This window comes from Cygnus atratus, chromosome 1 (assembly GCF_013377495.2).
Source record: "Cygnus atratus isolate AKBS03 ecotype Queensland, Australia chromosome 1, CAtr_DNAZoo_HiC_assembly, whole genome shotgun sequence".
In the NCBI taxonomy this organism is placed as follows: Eukaryota; Metazoa; Chordata; class Aves; order Anseriformes; family Anatidae; genus Cygnus; species Cygnus atratus.
In genome coordinates, this window is record NC_066362.1 from 94544787 (window position 1) to 94568687 (window position 23901).

General features: G+C 38.9%; 1 protein-coding gene across 1 annotated transcript in view; it reads right to left on the reverse strand.

Annotated features, from left to right (window-relative positions):
- Positions 1 to 417: 417 nt before the first annotated feature.
- F5 (coagulation factor V) overlaps positions 418 to 23901 on the reverse strand; it is a 35205-nt gene continuing 11721 nt past the window's right edge. Inside the window, exons 8-26 of the mRNA XM_035540340.2 lie at positions 23573 to 23738; positions 21694 to 21871; positions 20528 to 20630; positions 19934 to 20145; positions 19036 to 19186; positions 18453 to 18665; positions 14657 to 16589; positions 12579 to 12744; positions 11469 to 11705; positions 10770 to 10980; positions 9664 to 9843; positions 9037 to 9153; positions 8580 to 8651; positions 7456 to 7547; positions 5972 to 6127; positions 5063 to 5207; positions 4759 to 4907; positions 3424 to 3606; positions 418 to 2660 (exon numbers count right to left, since the gene is read on the reverse strand). Of these exons, the coding sequence (XP_035396233.2) occupies positions 2472 to 2660; positions 3424 to 3606; positions 4759 to 4907; positions 5063 to 5207; positions 5972 to 6127; positions 7456 to 7547; positions 8580 to 8651; positions 9037 to 9153; positions 9664 to 9843; positions 10770 to 10980; positions 11469 to 11705; positions 12579 to 12744; positions 14657 to 16589; positions 18453 to 18665; positions 19036 to 19186; positions 19934 to 20145; positions 20528 to 20630; positions 21694 to 21871; positions 23573 to 23738 (4853 nt within the window). The 3' untranslated portion in view covers positions 418 to 2471. The remainder of the gene's footprint in view (positions 2661 to 3423; positions 3607 to 4758; positions 4908 to 5062; positions 5208 to 5971; positions 6128 to 7455; positions 7548 to 8579; positions 8652 to 9036; positions 9154 to 9663; positions 9844 to 10769; positions 10981 to 11468; positions 11706 to 12578; positions 12745 to 14656; positions 16590 to 18452; positions 18666 to 19035; positions 19187 to 19933; positions 20146 to 20527; positions 20631 to 21693; positions 21872 to 23572; positions 23739 to 23901) is intronic.

Here is a 23901-nt window from a genome sequence, read left to right on the forward strand (position 1 = left end):
TATTGGAAGTACTGCAATGTGAACCACCTGAACCAACAGAGCACGAGCCTCACAAAAAGCCAGGCAATCGCAGCAGTGACCTGACCTGAGCTGGGTTTGGTGTGCAGGAACTCAACACAGCGCACCACTTCTGCTGTCCTGAGCAACTACTTTAGCAGATGGAACTTGTGTCATGGGCTATGAACTGAATGGACATTTTACAGGGATGGACCATAGGCTAAGGGAACAACATCTGTGTAAGTATCAAAGGATGAGAAGGGAGGGAGGAGTTAATGAGGATCTTGATATATTGTAGTGTAGTAGGACCTGAGCATGATCTAAATGTTATAGAGTAAGGAGTAGAGATTGTACTAGGCCTGGCAGGGATGGAGTTAATTTTCTTCAGAGCAGCCCACATGGTACTGTGTTTTGGATTTGTGACTAAAACAATGCTGACAACATGCCAATGGTTTAGCTGTTGCTGAACAGTGTTTGCACAGTGCCAAGGTCTTTTCTTTTTCCCCAGTCTGTCCCTGCACCGAATAGGCTGGGGGTGCACAAGAGGTGGGGAGGGGACACAACCAGGACAGCTGACCCCAAACTGACCAACACCCCATGCCTTAGCAAGCAGAAGCAGAGCCTCCAACTTGGAACACTGATGCAGATATATTTACTCCTGCTCCTGCACTTGTCTAACTTTACATATATAATAAAGGTTATAAGCAAGTAATTAGTTTAAGAACATGGCCTTCTTAAATATAGATTTGTTTAGCACTCACCACACAAAATTCTAATACTACCAAAGTTAGCTAGCATTCATTATTTGTATTCTCAGGTGAAACCTTTCTCCACAGGTTTAAATTACTTAAAAAAAAAAAAGAAAAAAGTGAAGGGGGCTTTTATTGCAGTTTCATCATTGTATCAAACAAAAATAAATTAAGCAACATTAAAAGATCAGTCTCTTAATATTTTCTAAGATAAAACAATTTTCCAGACAGTTTCACAATTTGAAGTTACTTCTAATTAGCACTGAAATTTCCCACTGAGCAGAAAATTTTACTTTTGTGATGCAAATTTCCACTAATTATTGCCAAAGAGGTATGACTGTCAAGGCAAATATACAAACTAAAATGTTGATGGTTTTCATGCTGCAGTATTATCTTTATTTTCCAGTGAAAAATGGTAAGTTTGTGACATAGTAAAAAAAAAAAAAAAAAAGAAAAAATATTTTAGTTGTATACTTCTTTACACTCCTTTTCTATATCTTTATTTTGAATGGTCTATAAGATACAAGATTTGAAAAACTACTGAAATAACTTGGATAATACCATATGAGGATCAAAGACAAACTACTTCAAGAATTCCACCCTTCTCAAGGAAACCATGTGATAAATGGGAGTTTTGCAATTAATTTACAGGATAGAATCCAATGACACTAGTGAAAGCCTAGCTAAAACTGCTGGAATGAATTCATGGACTGCATTTGTATTTTCACTAAATGTAGTCACCCTGGGAAAAAGACGTGTACACTCTACACACAAGAGTAGCTCCTCTAGTGAAAACACTGTCAGTGCTAAATAAGATGCAGGTGTTTATTGTCCAGTTTCATCTGCTCCTCCTCTGCTACCACCAGGCTGTATTCTCAACAGCTAAAGTTCTCAATGCTACCTATTCAGGGAGCTCCTCATAGTCTAAAAGTTTGTATGAGACTGAAAGTAAGGAGTTCTGGATTTTCCCTTTGGTTCTACCATTGCTATTCCATGACCTGGGGTAAATCACTTCCCTTCTCGCTTCTGAGAAAGAAAGATATGGCTGACTCTTCCTCCCCTTGCCAGGACACTTAAGCTAATCTATGTGAAATCCATAGCTTTTCCACTGTGCTTGGTATGTAAGAACCAAATCAATAATGTGAACCCCCATTCTCAAAGAAGGGATACTGCATATGCCTCAATACTGGGATGCATTCTACCTTTGTCATACTGTAGATAAAAGACACATGGAGGTGAGATTACCCCTACTATCACTTCTTACCTAGGCATTGCTGGAATGCAGCATGACAGCTCCATATCTGCATTTGTTTTCCATCTCAAGCACTATGTACAGAGAACATCCACCTGTAGCTGCCTATTCTTCCTCTATGCTGCAGAAGCATTACAAAATGGAGGCAATCAGTGCTCAGGATTAAGGCTCGAGTCTCTGTTCCCAGGGATTTAGAACTTAATTTTAAGTAGAAAGCAAGATAGTACTGCTTAGGATGAAGAAGTGATATATAAAACAGAAGAGACTGCTATTTCTTTACAAAGAAAAGAAGCTGTTTTTTGAAGTGTGTATTTATAGGAATGAACCATCTGCCAAAGAACTCCCTCAATTCTTGTTGGCAAAACATTAGGTCTTTTGATGAAGCACACATCCAAACTAATAAGTATGATTGCTTTAAGGATTAAAAAAAAAAAAAAAAAAAAAAGTTGCCCTGCTTGACAATTGCAGAAGGGTTAAGAGCTCCCAGATTTTTCAGTCCTTTTCACAGCCAGACCCCCATCAAAATCACATCCAAAGAGTTCTACCCGAAGAGCAATTCCATGATACCATGTCTTTGGAACAATGCGGATAAACCTGGACAGGATGGGTGGGTTAAAGAAATGCTTGACATGTCCATCGCTGTTTTCATTACCTGAGAAAACCTGCAAATACAAAACACACAATTAGTAAAAAGGCAGCACATTAAAAATAAGCTGTTTTTTCTTTTTAAATGGTTCCTAGCTGTTGCGTTAGCCATCCAGGATAGGATGGACTGGCTAACTTCTGATTTTATTTAAGTTCCAATCTCTTCCTAAAATGCTGGGTCGAAGTTATTTAGGTCAGCAATATCAATATCTGAACAAATTAAACAGCCTCTGTTTTCATCCACATCTCAAAAGCTACCACTCTAATTGGGATGGACAACAAAAACAAAATTCTGTTATTTTACCTCCACTAACAGCCCTGGTGGGTCAGGTTGGTGTAAAGTGATACAGGTAACAATATAAAGTACTGTGCCTGCTCTGTGTGTATCTAGAGCCTTCCAGCTCTGTTACAACATAACAATTATAAAATAAAGGCAAAAACAAGAAAGCTCGAAAGAAGTCCTCAAAAATCCCTTCTTCATTCAAATTAAATGCCCTCGTGCATTCAAATTGAATGTCCTCCTTTACTAATAGCATCAGTTCCTTTTATCACAATGTTTACTGCTTTCTCTATGGATTTGGTGTTCTTTCCTTTCATGACTATAAATTACTTTGAAAAATCAGATGGCTATTATGAAGTTATCTGTAGTAACCCCAGCTCCCAAACAATTTAGTGTCCTGTGAGAATATCTTTTTGGCTGGCTATTCTGCTTTTGGGCCCTGACCGTGCTCAGAATCTAAAACCAAGCAATGACAGAATTGTCTGAGCAGAGCATGATACCTTTGCCACTGAGCTTGAACCATCTGTATAGGATTTCCACTCTGAGCCTTCGTTGCTGTAGAGAATAACATAGGTTTTCACAAAGTTTTCAGATGATATGGACTTGACCCCCTGGGTAGCAACAGCAGTTATCTTCTTAATTGAGAGTAGATCAATTTGCAGCCACTGTTGGTTGTTGTTCGACTACAATTGATAAAAAGGGTTATCTATTAGCAAACATGTCTATGTCTTTATTTGCTTAATTGAAAATTCCTGTTTAAAGATAGTAAAGACTATCTGAGGCAAAAGTCAGAAGCATTTTTGGTGACCCATACAACTAACTTATTCACTGCAGATGGTGTATTTGGAGTCTTTTCACATTATTTTCAATGCATAATGAAAAATAACTGTATTAGGTTTATGTGGCAAGGTTTTGGTAGGGGGGAACTGCAGGGGTGGCTTCTGTGAGAAGAGACCAGGAGCTGCCCCATGTCAGATAGAGCCAGTTCCAGCTGGACCCACAGCTGAGCCAATGACCAATGCTGGTTATGCCTCTGTGATAACCAAAGGATAAAAACATACAGGAGCTCTCAGAGAGGAGTACAAAAATGTGAGAGAAACAACCCTGCAGACACAAGGGGAGGAGGTGCTCTAGGCACCAGAACTGATTCCCCTGCAGCCAATGGAGAAGACCATGGTGCAGCAGACTGTCTCTCTCCAGCATTAAAATGCAGTACATCACAAAAATACCAAATGCTTATACAAAAACAGTAGCTTCGAGCAAAATTCAAAGTGCCTTGTACATAATACTAATACCAAACACTTTAGAAAACAGTTGCTTCCAGCAAGTCTCCAGGTGCTTTGTAAAGAAATGCAGCTCCATTTTGCAGACACAGAAGCTCACACGCCTTGCTGAAAGTCATTCAGCAGAACAGTGGCAGAATGAACCACAGAATCTGCAGCCCCAGATCCATTTTGCTGCTCTGCCTATCAACCAATCCAGGAAGGGTTTCTTTAACCCCTTGGAGCCAAATATTCAATTTGTATTCAGCTTCTGAAATTAAAAGGGCTATTTCTCTGCAGGGAAGTGCTGCAGGCTCTGGCCCAAAGGACACCATTGATCGCTCCAAAATATGATTTCATTGCTGTTGCCAACAGCTTAACAAGTTTTCTAATGAAAGAGAGTTAAATGGGCTTCTCAAAGGATGGCTAAAGAGCTGTGAAGTAAGCTGTGAGTAAAAGCTATGAAGTCCATTTGGCACTGGACATGGTGTGCAGGAATTCCACGAGCACACAGGCAGCACAAACTTATTAACAGTAGCTGTCTTGCCCTTGTCCCTCTTTTTCACTTGTTACCTTAGCTCGCCAGGCATTTATCTTTCCTTTCTGATTGAGACGAGCAAGGGAAGGCTCCCATGTGTTAAACCAGGATGTCTTAACAGATGAAGCCGTTATCTGGGTATTCTTGATCGCTCCATTTTCCATTCCAAGTGGCAAAGAGCAACCTGTTAAGAGAAGTGCCTTGTAATTCTGTTCATCCGAATAGCCATAGCTTAAGCAACAATGTTGGAATTGAGAACACCCGCAATTTTAGCTTAATTTAACATATTAGTTCAAAAATTAGCCAGAAAGGAAGAACCAGCACATGATCTGTTCTTACCATCTACTTCACAGCCAAGGAGCTCCATGCGAAGAGTAGGCCTGTTATAAGCCTGTGTTGGGTAGACTCTGATATACTTAGCAATAATAGGGGGATCGATGATGTTCTCTTTTATATCATAGGCATCAGAATTACCTTCAAAAATCTATTAAAAAAATCCGCATGTAGTTAATATAATGCAAACACAAACTGAAAGCCCGCGCTGTTATGAAAGTGGTCTTTTATGCCACTAGCACCTTCCACTGTGACAGAGCAAACTATGCTGCAAGACAACTTGAAATATCTCATAGTTCCACCTTAGCACATTTGGAAGCACTCAGTTCAAATAAACAATCCATTGCCATGTGCTATATAAAACTGTACGAAGACATTAGTAAAGGTAAAAGGAGAGGTAAGACAATAGGTTACTGATTTAGGAGTTCCACCACAGACACCTCAGAGTAAATGGAATAGAGCTGTATTTGGTAGGGTTCGGCATAAAATGAGCCTCTTGCAGGGTATGACCATTCTTATTACACGGGCCTCCTACAGGCGTTTCAGACGGTTTAAAATTCAATTGTAGTGAGAGCTGGAAGGACGAGAAAGAAAACAGGATCTGGTAGGCCTAATTTTTAGTTCATCTTCCTGCTTGCTTCAAAAAGCCAATGTGGGCTTCAGAGATAAAAACAGGAAGAGATGTTTGTGAGAAAGCCAGACTCTACAGTCAAGGTTACAGGGCCAATCTGAACTCCAGCCTCAGAGGTTCCTCAACTTGTAATTTGTCTTCTGGCCTGAATGTGATTATTTGATAATTTGATACAAGCACTATATTATTAAAGTCTCTGAAGACCACCAAAATAAAGTTATCACCTCACTGCATCATCTAATGAGGTTACCTAGGTTGTGGCAACCCCAATAGCATGTACAGACCTTTTGTGCTTGAAAGCTGTCTCCTTTGAAGGTGTTCCACTTCCGTTTGTCTTTGCTGTATGCAATAAAGAACTTCTGGACGTACAAGGACTTTAAAAATTGTTTGGCACCCTGTGTCTGTATCCCAGTTAACAGAACTTGTCTTTGAAAGTCCACCTAGGAAATTTGAATGTTTATAAAGTCAATACTGCACAGTGAAGCAAGTGTCATTCTTTGGCATCTACACAATTGCTTTGAGCCCTGCATTTTGGTACCCACAACACTAATACTCTCAGGAGGAATACAAACAGATGGCAGAGTCCAAACAAATGCTTTCTCTAATATCATTTGTGAATTTCTGTGTGTATTTAGTTTCAGAGTCCATTGTAGTCCATTCAGTGTTCACCACAGCACTACAAAGACACCTCAGAATATCTGCATCTGTGCTAGGCAGAATTGCTATCTCCATTTCACAGATAGACAGAAATAGTACAGAGAAAGTCAAGGCTCATATTTTCATAAGCCACCTCTAGTTTTGGATATTCAGGCTGAGAAATGGAATATGACATTCTGAAGTGCTAGAAAGCCACCATCCCTTCTGACATCAGATTCAAGCGCTCAACATGCAAGAAAAAATTAGCAAGACGTTCCTGTCAGCAGTGGAACTCATTCTCTGGCATATGCCATCCACCCCACATTTCTGCATGCTTTCCTGCAATAACCTCAGCTTCTCACTACCACGTCCCTTATCAAATTATTTATTTTCCCAACATTCTTTACAGTTCCCCTACTTCACCTTCACGAACTTGACAGTATGTCAAACATTAGCAAGCCAAAAGTAACAGCTACTTGTTGAACTTATGCTGCAACACTAGTTTGAGTCTCTCTTCTCCCAACTGCACATTTTCATTTGACTTTTAAGAAATTAGCTATGTTCTGTAGATTTGGGTTTAAATTGGCTATCTGGTGCAAAAGTGATTGGAATAGAAGAAAGATGGAAGCGATGCAACTGATTAATGCAGTACTTGAAGCCATAATCACATAAGCTTTACTTCCCTGTGATGCGTCAAACTGGGCGTAGAAGCATCCAGTAAAAACAAAAAACCTCCAAAACTATCTGAAGCAATACTGGAGAATATCACACTTTAAATGATCCCCCAACAAACCTACATAAAAATAAATATGTACTGTTAGGTAGACAGTACAAAAAAATGGTAGTGGAAAGAATGACTTAATTTGCCTACAAAATGGCTAGTCTAAATTGTAAGGGTAACTGTCCAGGAACTGAGCCTCAATAGCTGTACAGATTGGGTTACACCAGAGGAGATGGGCAATTTATGGTATCACCAATCAAACTTGCTGCATCTTCTCAGTTTTCCCCAGCAGTCTTCCCTACAAGAACAAGAGCAGCTTGACCTTCTAACAAAAGTTACAACAGAATCACAACACAGGATTGTATGGTCGTGCCCAGACTCAGTGATGGCCAAGCATGTGTGGTTTTATACCTGGATCCAAGGGAGATCATCTTTCATTACTGTGCTCCAAGCATTGTATGTTCCAGAATTGTTTAATCGGGCTAGCTTAGGTTCCCAATAGTCTACAGAGAAAATATGAATGAAGCAAGAATTTAAGGAGATGCTTAATTTAAGTGCTTCAGTTATTTTCAGATCTGTTGGGGGAGGAGGGAAGGGGGGGAGAATTTGAACATAGCCAGCATCTGCAAGTCAACTATTACCCTACAGAGCTTTATAGTTAGAAGAATGACTTTAAAAAATAACAGCATTTTATGTAATATACTCTGCTGATTTGGGATCAGGGTCTAGAGTTGGCTAAACAAGTTTTGGCTGCAAGCAGGATCAGACAAAACATGCTCTATATTGCCATATTCATGGCAGAGTTCCCCTATGCATAAGGAAGTTTCCATGTTAAGAACTGATGTTGAATATATATGAACCAGCTTTCAAGCCTTCATAACACTGGGAGGGGATGGGACAAGAAGTGGGGGAGAATATGAAAAAATGCAGTTACATCCGCAGCAAAATCAATTCTTCAAAATAGGTAATTTATTTGTTATTTCAAGGGAAATGGTGTGTTTCTGCTTGTGTGTAAAACCTGTATATCTTCTTTTGCCTCTGTCTATGTAGAATTCTATCAATATCTCTTATCAAATGATACCAATTTTATACCAGGAATAAACTTGGTAAATCAAAGACTGTGACTGCTCTAGATGCTAGTTTCCCAAATCTTTCATAACAGATACACTTTGCACTTTCACAGCTCATACCACATGCAAATCTCAGATTTTTTTTTAACATTTGGTGTTGATTCTCAAGCAGGGAAGCCAGAGGACAAAAATATGAAGCTAGATTTGTTCCACGTCATCCAGCAGGCCCACGACAGAGGACTCCCTGACTCTCAGGCTTATAACGCTGGAATACAATGACGAGGCCCACCTAGTACAGGTCATGATCTCTGCCTGCAGAATTGAAGAGCTTTTTAACCTGACAGTTGATTCATTAATGAACTGATCTTTTACGATGTATCATGAAATGTAAAAAAAATATGGAACTGCAATACTTTGCTGGGGATGTTCAGTAGCGTGCCTGGACTTTTTCAACTATTAACTCACCTATATGATGTGAAGCATTGATTTGCGAATCGAGTATAACTCCACTTGCCAGACCCATTGGAATCGTGCACTCTAGAGAGAGATCAAGAAGTTTGTTTTTAAAAAGCAGTCTATTCCAATATACATCTTGGTGGAATGTTCTAAAACAGTACTCAGAACAATTATTAATAATACTGCAACATCACCACTCTTTTCCCAAAGAAGACCAAATAAATTTCTGAATTTTATTTCAATAGATTAATCTACTGGTCACTGTGAGGAAAAAAAAAATAAAAAAATAAAAAAGTTCAAGACTAGTATGCTAAAGGCTGCATATTTTTTCTTCTAGAATAAATTTACAGTAATCACCCCACCTCCTCCTTGAAACATCTCCCAAATTTACTTTTAGCGATCCTGAAAGGGTAGACATGACTTTATAACTTGGCTCCTCCACACAAAAAATACCTTAGTTCAGTACCTTTCTCTAGAACCAAATAGGATGCCTGCATTCCTGCTTGCTGATATTCCCCCACTTCAGTGTCTAAAAGCCACCAGCCAGGTCTCTGTGGTTTCATTTCAATTGTTTGAAATGAGCCTTGAAAAAAATGGAAGAAAGAAACATATCAGAAGTGTTAGCATTATCATTAGGTTGATGTTTGTTAGGCTGGATGTTAAACTAAAGATCATGCTATGGCCTGATCCAGAAAAATTAAATAACCTGCTAAACATAGCAGAGAAAGCAGCAACTATCACCACTGTGTCAACTGCACTATAGATCATACTACTATTCATCTTCCATATACATCTCTGCCCATCTGAGGGGAAGATATTTGCCCATACCATATATATTTTGTCTGTAACTTTACTCATCCCTCCAGTTTTAGAGGACAACGTTATCTTTTTTTCCCGCCTCTTAAAATAAGTGCACATTTGCACCTTAAGGGAGGTGCAAAGTGATGAGTTTTTGACCATCACTGGCAATTGAACCGTTAGTGCCCTCAAACTTTTTCTCCCTGTGCCCAAAGCCAACTTCTATTCTTCCTCACATTGTTACAGTCTGTCATGATTATACCAATCACACCTTAGAATTTATTCTAATACTTACCTGGAAGGAGTGTATATGTACCAAGCTGATACTTTGGCTCTCCTTGTTCAACGAAGATCTGTCCATGGAAATGAACAACCTGAATGTCTTTTGGCCCTCCCATATTCAGCAAATGCCATCGGACCAGTTCACCTTCATACATCGTTAAGCCTTGCAAATTGTAGGTAATTCCATTAATTGCTAAAAAAAGAACATATTGTTGATAAGGATACACTTCACAAAATAGGTCTTATAAAGTGCTAGAATACAGTTATTAAAATGAGTCAAATATTTAACGAAGTAACATATTTGGGAAAAAAACATCCAATCTAAAGTGCTATACAATATAGTCTATGTACCATCAGTTCAGAAAATCCAGGGACCTCATCACAGGATTTGAGCTCAGTTTGCTTGCAACATGTGGCAGGTAGGAGAACAATGATGTATTCTGTCACAACTGACACCCTTGATTAATAACTGATTTTGGAGACCACATTTTCAAAGGCAGATTCTACTTTTCAACATGCCTTTTTCAAACATGATCACTTAAGATTTATGGCACAAAAACATCAGATTTTTAAAAGACTGTGCAGATTTTCATAGGGTTTCATTAATGACCATTATTTCAAAGAGAACAACAGATTAGCTTTCAACACATAGCTACTTAACTCTACACAACTAAAATCTCTGTATCCACACAGAGGTAATATGAAAGGCTGTCCTAAAACTGCTTAAAATTCTTTCAGTAGAACTAGTTGATTTGCCAAATTATTATTGTACTTCTACAATTCAGGCAGGTTTCACTTTTCCAGAGTATTAGCTTCTTACTGAAAATAGTTTTGTTTGTTTTAAATACAGGGGGTAAATGCATGTGAAAGAAACTTTCTGTAGAAACTTTGTCTAACATGTCCTTTCTACATTTTAATAACAATTTTCCAGCCAATGATAATCTTTGCATATAAAACTGACTATTACAGATACAGGAGAACAACAAAAAAAAAAACACATTTACATAATTAATGTGCAGGATTTTTGCATGTTCAAAGGCAGGGTGAGTTGAGAAAACCTCCCCAACACCTTTCCCTCTACCCCAATAAACTGAATACTTGACAAAAGGAAGTAAGTACCATAGAATTTGTGGCATTGTTGAGTTCCTTGGGTCTTCTCAGTACAAGATCTTCTAGAACGTTTGTCAAAGTACCAGCTTTTCTCTTCATCAAAGACCATAAAAAGTAAGAAAAAGTCTCGGGTGGATGTTCTTTTATTGCTTGACATACTCAAGGTTCCTTTTTGACAGATCAGTATTGGTCCAATCAAACCTGAGTGAGTATCTTTCTCCTAAAAGGTAGTAAACCCACATTAAACGTAAGAGTGGACTTTCCAAAAGATGTCAAAAAGCATAACATTCTATGGAAGCATGTTGGACCCTAAAAATTCAAGGGAAGGGGCCTGCATTTCCACTGCTTTGTAATCTTACTCTCCTCTGCTCAGTCAACTAGAGTTTCCTAATTTAAATCTATCAACAGCATATATCCGCTTTTAACTGAATGTAAGAGATTAAATGTCAGATAGGAACATTAGGCCAGACAAAAAGGACAGCTATCTAAAAAGTGTTCTGCATCTTACATTTCCACAGCTGTACAGTAACATCATTTGGAGATGTTCAAAACCTGACTGCATGTGGTCCTGGACAACCCACTGTATCAGATTCTGCCAGAGCTGGGGGGTGTGTGGAATTGGACTAGATATCAGGAGGTCCCTTACAACCTAAACAATTTTGTGATCAACTGCAGCAACACTGTCAATGTCTATTTCGATTTCCTTACCAGATTTACATCAGAGTAGTAGACCCAGGACCGACAAGCTGCTCCTGACTGCAGAGGTCCTGATCGCCTGTTTGCATACCATACATATATATAGCTGCTATTTGGCTGAACTTTGTCATCTTCCTTAAACCAAGTAGTAGACTCATCATCGTAAGTGCTTCCCTCAGAGGACTTTTCATAGAAGAGTCCATGGGCGTGGAGGGAATATGGTCTGGATGCCAGATTCTTAAAATGAACCTAGAAAAAAGGAAAAAAAAATTCTGTTGAGCAAATTCAGGCCTAAACCACAGCACCTACACAATACATTCCAATAACCTCAAACCAGGATCAAGATTACAGGCCACACTGTGACTACAGGCCACACTGCCCATGTCAAAGTTGGCAGGGATATTTTTTGAGATCTCCATGCAGAGTCACATACTACAATGCAGGTGGTTAATTACAAAGTAGGAAACACGAGTCTGACCCCCTGTCTTCTACTGAGCCCAGACTCCTAAGATTCTTGCTGCTGCCCTTCACTCCTGGGTATGCTTATTTACAGCAAGCAGGGAGTTTCTACTTACGTTTTGCTGCGTGGTTGCAGTAAAGAAGGGCACAAGATAACCAACTAGTAACATTATACCTCTGTATGTGTCAGTCACACTGAAATCAGTGCTTCTCCCTTGTCCCAGAGAAGAGACATGAGGATAGGGAAATTCCGTATTTACCTCCCAAAGCTAAAGTAGACTTTCTTCTTACTCATGTTTTTAACATAGTTCAATGTGTTCCTATGTATACCACTCATGGAAATAAGCAGAAGTGTATGAGATTTACTGTATTACTCCATCCTTGTGTGCTGGAAGACCGGACAGAGAATGGCAAGGAGTATTCAGTGGTTGGAAACTAGAAAACCAGAAGTGAATTTACTGTGGATAGTGGAGAAAAGGGGGATCCTACCCCTTCAATGAAACAACACATCACTGTGCTCTTCTGTCCACAATGCAATTTCTAGCTCTGAAAAATGTTTCCCCTACCATCTTTTAAAACGTGGTATTTTCAGACTCATTTATATCACTCTAAGATCACCATGAGACTCCTATCTTGTACACATACTCAAAAACAGTGACCTACTAGGATTACATCATCCACTTCAGCCTGGATAACTGGTCCCAGGATGCCAAGGTGTTCTTCATATTCGCCTTCATCCTGGAGAGTTGTAAAGGTACTATCTGTATACCTTTGAAAAATCACTTTATATGTGGTACCATCTTTACAGGCTTTGTCGTTCATCATTGTACTGAAAGGAAATTCCCACCAGAAAACAAACAAACAAACAACAAAAATCATACAAGTGAACTGGAAATTGCTCTGATGAAATATAAGTACTCTTACAACAGAAACATGTCAGAATGTAAAGAATAAGCACACAAATAGGATTCTGAAATAGGATATAGGATTCTGAAAATCATAACTTAAAATATTTAAGCAATTCTACTTCTTCAGTTCATGAGATCCTTCAAAGATTTGGTCATTTGTCACTGAAAAAAACTCCAACTAGCCTCTGGAAACCCATTTGAGCTGTTTTCCTTTTTTACCATTAGCCTCAATAAGCTAAATCAGAGCTTAGCTCAGAATGTACTGCGCTACCTACACCTTACTCTCATAGATGTACCATTTCCAGAAACCTAACAGACACACATTTTACATCTAATTATATCTGTATTTTGCAAAAGCAGAGATGGTAAGAACCAATATGCTTTTAATCACTCAGACCATTCTTTAGGTCTTAAATAGAAGCACCAGGAGGTTATTATTCTGATAAAATATAAACATTGCCTTATTACCAGTACTGCAAAAATAGAAACTTAACCTATGTCACCTCATACAACGGAAGACTGGTTTTCAGCTCTTCAGCACACTGAGACTGCATATGCCATGGGCTCTGTTAACTTCACTGAAATTATGTACATCACAGAGGCTGAGAATGAACCTCACTGGGGAGATCTGTATAGAGCTCTGAGCATAAGAATTTCTTTATTTTTCCAAGCGCACTGAGAAACTGTCTGCGGTTTCTGCTATTTTTACAAGTGCCATTTACACAGACTAAGGTAAGTCAGGAATAAACCCAGAGGATATAGAAAAAGGGTGGAAAAAATCATTCAAATAAATTGGAAATTCAGTCTGAAAAATTATATATTTCAGAGGTGATTTTTCTGTACTAGCTGTTTCCTTGCTCCTCCTTTTGCTGCTTGTGATAAAAACTGAAGTTGTGGCAAAGCAGGCAATTTTGGTCTTGTTCATTTAAAGAACAACAATATTCAGCTTTTTAATGAAAAAATGACTAGGAATTCTACACATTGTAGGGCAAGCAGTGATCTTAATTTGGATAACTAAGTTAAATTTTTAGTACAAGTCTCTCTCAAGTCACATACTTTTTGTTGTGGCATGGGGGCGGTGTCAAAAAAAATACAAGGAAAATCCTCAGTGTTAGGGTCTGTGATCCAGTCACCTTCTGATTTCTCTAAACAGTAAGAACAACACTGCTATAATTCATGCAGCTTTGTTTTCACTTTAAATATACGGCATTTTCCATCACTAGCATGGTTAATCATTTTGCATGTATTTTTCAGTGCCATGACTTTGTAAGGTTGGAAAGTATTATCTAATTTTACAAGAGATAACTGAGACACCAGAACCACTTCTTGCTAGTGCTAGAAACTGTGTGATTTCATGCTGCCTCTAAGCACGTCCTTCACGTATTAGATCAGTTAGCCCATTTAACACTGGAAAGGCTTTGTGCACGGAAGTCTCTATGCTGTTTCTACTACAGAATTCAAGAATTCAAGGAGGACATAAAACACGCTGTTCAAGTATAACAAAACTAACTGGAAGTTTCCCTCCTGACCTACTATAGAGGGTTTTTCAACTTCTGTTTTAAAGACCATTTCTAGTGAGTCTACAAAAGGGGGGGTTAAAAAAAAAAAAGGAAAGTGTTCTTAGTTATGTTGTTCTTACTTATAGTAATCTCTCTATGTGACATTCTAAGTGGGTTCCAGCCTCCCATGGAAAATTCTTAGAGTCCTGTAACTGAAACGTTGAAATCACACCGCATGTTACAGATGCTCTTTAATGTACCAGCACGTATATCAACATTCTGCTAGTACATATGAGGATGGTATGCAAAAAGAAAGTAAAGGATTTAGCCAAACCTTTTTTTAAATCCTGCATAGTTCCAGCAGACTTCCTTGGCTGCAATGTAGTATCTCCTCTCATTCCCTTTGCTACGCAGGTAATGTTCAGCAATGCTCTCTGGGTTACGTTGCTCTTTGATATTCACTTTTGGGTCTGTCATGTACGGGTCATCAAAGGTCACATAATGGTATTCATATTCACCACCTGATGTATCCTCAGTGTAATATTCTCCTGAAAAATATTCGTAGTCTCCATTTCCATGGGGAAGACCAATCACAATGGATGGCTTAAACTGCCGTGGCGAGAGCGTGTGATTTGGCATCCCTCCATGGCTGGCCTCACTGGGTGCCTCTGTGGTGTTAGTGCAGCACAGCAGTGTTGTGTGGTTGGCCTCAATCGGAAACAACGCGCGGCCAAACTCTGTAGTAGGTTTGGTGAATTTCTGGGATTTTTTACTCCTTGGGCTCAACAAGTGAGCAGTTTTTGGGTATTCCTGTTTTTTCCTTCGGATCCTGATGAGGGTTCCAGATGAACTCAAAGTATCATTCTTGTTTCCCCGCTTTCCTTTCAGAGTTGGGTGCAGGTGGCTGCCTTTGCGCTTTCCTCCCATTAGACCTGAAAACCCTTCATCCTTCTTCATATGCTTATTTAGGAATAATGTACCATTTCTGCCACCATGACGGAATTTACCACTAACAGACTTATCTAAGTTTGCCCCTAATCTCAGACTCTCCTTTGCAGACACCAAATTCCATTCCTCATTTGTCATTTTGGATGAATACTTCACGGTCCTGGGCAATGATGCTTCCAGTAAGTTCTTCACTAGTGCAGGGCTGGAATTAGGTCTTACATTGCCCAAAGTATGATCTAAAGAAAAAGTATCTGCTTGTTTGTCTTTCGATAATTCGAGTTCAGAGAGGCTGGATGCATTAGCCTCATCTCCTTCTACAAAGACATCCACTTCAAGTGTCAAGTTAACTGCTTGCATAGCATTTCCCACCTTAATTTCCTCCTCTTCCAGTTCATCATCATAATCATTTGGAAGCTGTCCATCTCCCACAAGAGTTATATTGGTGGTGTTCTCCGCATGATGCATGGAATGAGGTGCACTTGTCTTGTCAGAAAATGAGACATTTTTATTTCTTACATGATTCAGAAGGGCATTCATCCTTTGCACAGAGTAAAACTTAATAGCCAGTGAGCTTCGCTTTTTCCTTTTACTATTAATGCTGTCATTTCCTTTCCCCGTGCTTTCTGTTTGATGTTCTTCTGAAAAAAAAATACTGTCCTTTCCATTAGTCAAAGGCTCTTCTGCAACTTTCATTTGGGCTTCCCCATTGCTCAGCAAGTGTTCAGCTGCAGACATGTTACTGTGATCTATTGCATAACTGCTTTGGCTTCTATTCTCAAATACTAAGTCAGGCTTTCCATCACTCGTGCTAGCTAAAAATAAATCCTTTTCTGCTGTCACTGATGTGTAATTTGACTGGAATGTTTCAGCCTCAACTTGGGGAAGAGGAGTGGTATGAATTTCTAAGAACTTTGTGGATTCATTGGTGTTTATAACTTTCAGACCTGAGTCAACAGCTACCTTAGAACTTGCAGCAGCGTCTTCATACTGTTCCCAGGCCAGTGCATCTTCATACTGTTCCCAGGCCAGTGCTGTGAGGTTTTGTGTTTCTTCATTTCCTTTTGACTTCCTTGAGCTTCGGATGGAGTACATAGCAGCCAGCTCTTCCTGGTAATCATCTTCAAAATCATCTGTCTCTGCTTCTTCTCCCACACTTTCTTCAGCTGAGGTGGAAACAGCCTTTTTATCAGTCTTGGTGTATGTGACATCCACAACTTCAAACAAAAAATCATCCTCATATTCACATCTGGCATCTCTGAATCTCAGCCTCATGCCGTAACTCTTTTCTGGGGCACCCCAGGATGCTAAAAGCCAAGTGCCTGCAAACAAAATAAAAAAATGTTTTTCTAATATGCAGTATTTATTGGAGCGGATATTGCCTGTTGTATAAATGGTCAGGGCAAGTTGCTGGGTTTGTTTCTACAGCAATTGTTATAGCAGAGTGCTAATCCTCAGCTGGGATTCCTATGAGCTCCACTGCAGTGAAAAATAATCAATAAATGTAAATAAACAATAGCAAATAAATAAGAGTTGGAGATCTCCAATGATTAAGGTGCACCTAGGATCTGAGTCCAAACATATCTCATGAAAAAGAAGGAAATAAATTGTATAAAGAATCCTATGTTTACAGCTAGATCTAAGATTTTGATCTTTTGAGATAAAATTTTAATTTTGAGCTGTCTTTTGTGTTACGTATATTGCCACACACAAGGAATTCCAAACAAAACAAACACTTTGAGAAAACATACACAAACCTTTGACAAACACAGCATTTTAAAAGCTTTTGAATGCATAAAGGATGGATGATCTTCAAAAAAATGAAGTAACTTGAATTTCTACGATGGACATAAAATATTAAGCTGCCAATCCGAGCATCTAAATGACTAGGTTTTGGAGGAATTATTAAAACTGTCAAGTTAGAAGATAAACTCCTCTATTTGAAACCAGGATATGCAGAGAACAAAATACAAATCTGATTCCTTAAACAGCATTAGATCAAGTTCTTTGCTTGTTGCAGCTTGTTTTTGGAACTAGCAGAAGTGACAGAAGACAGAATGATGTAGTGTATTGGGTTTATGTGGCAAGGGTTTGGTAGCAGGGGGCTTCAGGGGTAGCCTCTGTGAGAAGAATCCAGAAGCTGCCCCATGTTAGACCAGAACCAGCTCCAGACAGTTCCAAAGGGACCTGCTGCTGGCCAGAACCGAGCCAATAACCACTGTTGGTTTGTGCCTCTGTGAGAGCAGATTAAAGACAGGGAAAAAAACTGCTGCACAACAGCAGCTGGGAGAGAGGAATGAGAACCAGCCCTGCAGCCCCTGCAACCAGTTGCAGCCCTGCAACTGGTGAAATCGCAGCAATTCTGATGAAGTTATTATAATCCCCCAGACTTGAACAATAAAATAAAAAAAAAAAAACTCTTAACATACAATGCATTTTTAACTGATAAGGTCTTAAGATTGTGAGATCACCGAAAACAAACTTAGAGGACAAAAAGAATCAGTTATTCAAACATACAAAAGAGCTAAAAAAAAACCACTGATATTTTAAATAAAGATACCTAAACCCTGTGGGATTTTAAGGTGATCACTGGACAGTCTTCAATGAGGAATGCATTTCTCTCCTTTCATAGGTAATTCCTTAGGTGTGGACTACATGGGTTGTAATACCATTTTTTTCAAGATCTGGTATTAATTCTAGTTAGACATTGAGATCGATACTAACGAACTAGTTAGTGATCTGATTCAGGCTGGCAGACTCTACTGCTGCTAAATGACCACAAGCCTAGAGGTAATACATAGCCACTTTGTTCAATAACGACCAGCGTAATTTGAAAATCTTGGCTCATTTTAGGTTACTTTGGATGGACAAGCTGGGAATTATGCAGTGGACCTGATATTGGACTGTTTGCACGGACAGTCTTAAAATGCCTTAAAACAACTGTTGCTAACCCTAATTCTAATTGTGAAGTGAAAGAAAAACAACAAGAAACAAACACAACCTCTATGCTATGTGCTAAGCCAACAAAACTGTATACGTAACAGTAGCACTGGGGAATGATTCAAGATTTTATGCTGCTGTGTTTATCTGAAAAGCTTTTCAATTTGGGTAAATCTTTACAGACTAGAGAATATAATAGTATCTTAGAGGAGCTGTCAAATAAACACTGCAGTCTTGCCACTTACCAACATTGTCCATTTCCACTGTGACTGATTCTCCACTCATTGGGAAAATGTTCAACACATCTTCGTATTTTCCTTTATACAGGAAAGCATGCCCAGAAAGACGCACAGAGACAATGTCATCATGAGTGCCAACACTGGAGAAATGCCACTGAACCACGTTATCTTGGCAAAATCCAAGGATTTCACTGCTGTCAGACACGTAGCCATTTATTGCTAAAATGAAAGCAAAATAGAAGCGGTCTCAATATTTTCATGCCTCACCAATATTAAAACTAAAGAGCAAGACTTTTAAAGTTCTTCAATGTCAGTCCACAGAACGGGACTCATATTTACACTCAAAGAGAGACTGGCACAGGGCTGAAACCCCAATAGACTTGATGGAGATTCCAGCTCTGGAAATAGCATCTCCAAATCAGCAGAGAGCTGCATCAAAATTGAATAACTTTTGCCTTTGCTTTGGTTTGAAAGCCAGCCCAGTGCTGGCCACAGAATTCCCTGATTGCACTACATTTCTGAACAATCAATCACTGAATGCTCAGGCTCACATGAGCTTTCATAATCTTCAGCTTGATATCCCACTCACTGTGCATTATGTTCGAGTTATAGAACTTGGGGTCATCCCTTTTAACACTGGCAGGGTTGCTACAATAGTCCTTGATGTTATCTTCTATGTACCAGCTCTTATTTTCATCAAACACAGCAAACATTGCATGCTGCTCCCCATCTGCCTTTTTCTGAAAGACAACCAACAGAGCACAATTACATTTTATGAGCAGAGACATTCTTATTTACTATGTAAACAACGTAAGCTTCAACAGAGTTGTGGTAAGGGCTAAATGAAAGGAAGTAGAGGGTCAGGACTTCAGGATGACAGTGCAGCAACCAGCCTGAGGTGGAGCACTGAGCAAGCCACTAGCACTACTTACATGCAGATGGTATGCAACAGGGTACTTTGTAAAAGGACCAGCCTTCTGGTTTGACCTGAGCACAAGCTTTTGACATTTTTTTCTCCAAAGCAATGCTCCAGTCTTTGTCAGCAAGATTTCAATGGATGCCAAATAGAGAACCACTCTCCCAAAACTCTCCCATCCTGTCGCATTGCTCTAGATTTAGTGATGCCTGATTTAGCGATGCCTGAGATTGTAACGGATGTAACTCAATAGGGTCTGACAGACAAGAACCAGCTCAGATCTGAATGTCTTTAGAGTGTGAAGGCATACCAGCAGCAGGAAAAATTAGCATCAAGTCTAGGACCAGACTTGCAAATCAGGCTGACTTCTTGTTGAAATGCTGCTCTAAGAAAATTAGAATATAATTCCTCCACAACTGTGGATGATTACTACGTCTTCAAGTCATTTCTTCAAAAAAATATTAGTTTGATTGCTCTTCACAAGACATTTCTCTAAATCAAAGAAAAAAAAAATTTCACTGTACATAAATTAATAAGCAAAATCTCTCCAAAAGGTTGCCAGACACATTACCTGCACACCCTTCTGAGTCAGTGCTTCACTTTTGCAGATTAGAAGTGGGCCAATCAGTCCAGATGCTATATCTCTCTCAATATCTACAGCACTATGATACAGCCTTGTAATACACTGTGCATCCCGTGCAGTGGGTTGATCTGTTTTAGCAATTTGCCATTCATAAGTGTAGGTCTTCCCTGGTTGAATTCCTTTACTCTGGGTGTCATTGCCTAAGGAAAAAATAAAGAGGGAAAACAATAATGATACAAACTTAGAGACAGATCTTTATATAGCATCAGGTTGCACCTTTTAATGAAATTGGTGTAGTTATACCATTTCAAGCTACCTCTGAGGTAAGTTCAGCATGAGCTTTTGTCTCTCTCTAAAATCACAAGCAAGAAGAGAAAATTAAGACACCAAAAAAGGGCAGTTGTTTATGTTTTGCACACACTACCCTGGTTTCTCTATAAAGCAATGTAACAGGTCAGCAAAAGCAGAGCATAGAATTCAGGTCTCCTAGACATGCATTCCTATCTACAGCATCTCTTTCAAAGCAATGAAACCCTCCACAACAGTAAGTGGTATGTAAAACATGACCCACAAATTTCTTACTTGTGGGATCCAGAGGATAATTTGCTCCTTCTGCATTCTTTGAAAGTGTCACTCCATGGAAGTAAATACTGTAGGGTCGACTGGCCTTATTTTTGAATACAATCTGTATTGACAGACAAAACAAAAAAGACAAAAATAATTCAGTACTCCACAAATCTGTCTCTGAACATATAACCAAAAGATTCAACTACAGTAGAATTTGCCTGGTTTCAGCTCTGGAAGAGCTGGAAAGGCACATGGATACCTTAAATATTGTCTAACATTATAAATCCAGTGTCTAAAGGCTGCTGGTACCTGTCGGGATCCCACTGATTCTGGGCTTTGTGGAGTCCATTAAGTGAAATTCAGCTTCTTACACATACTTTCTAGAAAACTTAAAAAGAACATTTGTTCTTCCAGCTTTTAGGTACATACTGCTTCAAGAAATATGTGAAGCTATTGACTGAAATTCTTAATAACCTTCAGTATGAGAGAAGTCTGAATTAAAAGCCTATCTTTTCCCAGACTCCAAGACCCAAAGGGGAGGTGAGCAGAAAAGATAAGATGTCCTATCTACTTGTGATAAAACCAGGGAAAAAAAGGAAGAAACACCGTGCTAAATTCAGATTCAGAATCATGGTAGCAACGAAAGGCCATGAAACCTTGTGATGTATCACTAAGTGACAACCAAAAGGCAAGTGGATGTGATATTGCAAAGCAGCAGCACAAGCCTGCGATGCTTTGTAGTTTCATTTGATAACTCAATGAAAGAATATTTAACTATGAAAACTTCGTAACATTGTCTAAAACAGCCAGAAAAAAAAAACAAAAAAAAAACACAAGGAGTGAGCATATCATTAATTTCAGCCTCAGATCTAAATTTCCCCAGAAGTCCAACAGGGTCTAACTTTTTTCATTTTGGACCACTGTCAATATACAAACATACTTCACAAAAAGCGTAAATGAATAGTGTTTGTAAAATAAAGCACAATCATGGAAATTATAGACAGAATGTTGAAAAATTTAACCTAAACACCGTCACTCATCATTATACCTTTTAATAAGGCCAATATTTATAACACTAGCTATATGATTTGTCAAAAAAAATAATCAAACTAGTTCTCATGTAACTCTGCCCAATAGAAAAATTATGCTATAGTACATATCTCTGAATTTATGTTACTTACTTTAACTTTGTCATTGAGTTGAGCTCTTATAGTTGGGCCCAAGATCCCAGTTTCCTTGGGACGAGGGTTTTCCAGGCGTTTGGTGAAGGTGTCATCAGTATACTGCCTAAAAATAGCCTTTTTATACTTTTTACCTATGAGATTTGAGAAGTTGTCCAAGTGCTGTGCTTTATAGTGTCTTAAAAATAAAGGAAAAGACAAACTGATCAACAAAATTTGAATAGTGGAATCTGCTAGAATACAGAACTCGCACTGGATAAACTTGTAGAAATCTCACTACTTGAAAAAAAAAATCCAACCTCCTACACTAATCAAACAGTCCTCATCCCACGTTTTAAACTAAATTAGGTAAGAAGCTTGGAACATGACTTGTGTTTTAGGACCATATGTGACCAGTCAGTATCAGAGTTTTCATTGTGTTTAATAGAGTATACATGCAAGAAAGAAATTCAAGTAGCAGCTACATTTCAAGGTAAATCAGCAGAAATTGCTGTTCTCTTAAAAAGGCATAGTCAAGCATAGGAAAAACAAACACTTTGTTTACAGTAGCAAAGACTCCAGGAAGACAGGAACAGTGCTAAAATAACCTTACATCCCTATCAAGCACCATACAATAGCATTATACCCAATTTTAAAAATGTTGAGAATTCTAATATTGAACAAAACTATGATAAATACTAAGTAATGCAGAGTAACGTATTTGCCCTCGTCATTTGCCCTTCAAAAAGGGTTCCTGAACAGGGATGAATGCTGAAATTCTGAATAAAAGAAGAAAAATTGGAGCACTAAGGTAGTTAATCAATGCCATGTAACTAGCAAAGAAAGAGATATAAAATGAGACAAGTTTGCCCCCACACAAGTGCAAGTGAGAAGGGAAGCAAACGATACCAAAGAAGAAGGTATCCTTAGAGTTATGCCAAAAACATGTTTCTAAGGAGTTATATGAAACTGTAACTCCACGCAGGATAAGGAAGTGTCTTGATCTGCTTAAATCCTTACAGGTTCTTACAAACATCAGCTTGTAACATCAGCACTGCTACAGCAGTGAGGAACTGGCAGAGCACCTGTCTGACCTACAGTGCACTGGCAACACTGTGCGCTATGACCTCATGTTTGTTAAAGAATTCTTTCTATTTCTTAAGTTGAACGAAATAGCCTAATATGTGTATTTATTGTGGCTTATTTCATCTACTTTGGAGCCATTTTTATTCCGTAGAAATACTCTCTTCCTCCTCTAAGGACTGTTCCTTTCAGCAGAATTCATGTTGAAAAGCAATTTAGAAAACAGGCTCACATGCTACCTTCGGCATTTCCCAAGTCATCTGAATATTTTGAGCTCCCCATTAGCAGTAAAAGAAAGTGTTCACTTTTGAGCACCCCAGCAAAAGAAAGGCATTGACACACCAGAGAGATCACAGTGGAGGGTCACTGAGGTGTTTAGCAGGCTGGAACACATGACATACAAGGAAAATCTGGGTTTATTCAGTTATGAGAAGAAAGGGTTAAGGAGGCATCTTATTTTTATGTTTAGCTACCTAATGGAAGATTACAAAGAAAACAGAACAAGACATTTCTTCAGAGTTGCACAGTGAAGGAATGAGAGGCAATAGATGCAAGCTGCTACATGAGAAGGTCTGATTATATATAAGGAAAATCTTTTTCACTGTGAGGTTAAAAAGGTGCCCAGGCTGAGGAGTCCCCAGCCTTGAAAACTCAATGAGATGCAGCCTGGTCTAATTTTGCAGTTGGAAATAACTGATGTTGGCACTGCTTTGAGTACAATTTCAGGTGAGACAACCCCCAGAGGTCATCTCCAACCTGAATTATTCTGTGATTTCGTATTAACATTCTCTATTATGTTGACAAAATATTATTTTACCTGTCAAGGCTGTCTGGAATATTTGGGGCATAATCCCAAGTGACTTCTTCTGCAGCAATGAAATATTCCCAGCTCTTGACCATACGGCGCTCTTTATAGGAGAGACGACTCCTCTTTGCCTCTTTGTCCCCACAGTCTCTTATGGTGAGGTAGCCATGCATTCCAGCTAATTGAAAAGAAAGAGTACCACAGTGATTTTTCCATTTAATGAAATCTTACCGTTTCAATTGCATTTCTCATCTCTTCAGCTAAGGCTGCCTGCACGCATTGGTCCACAACTGTCATCTTCTCAGGCTTTAAAAGGCTGCATCCACATAGGTTAAATGTGG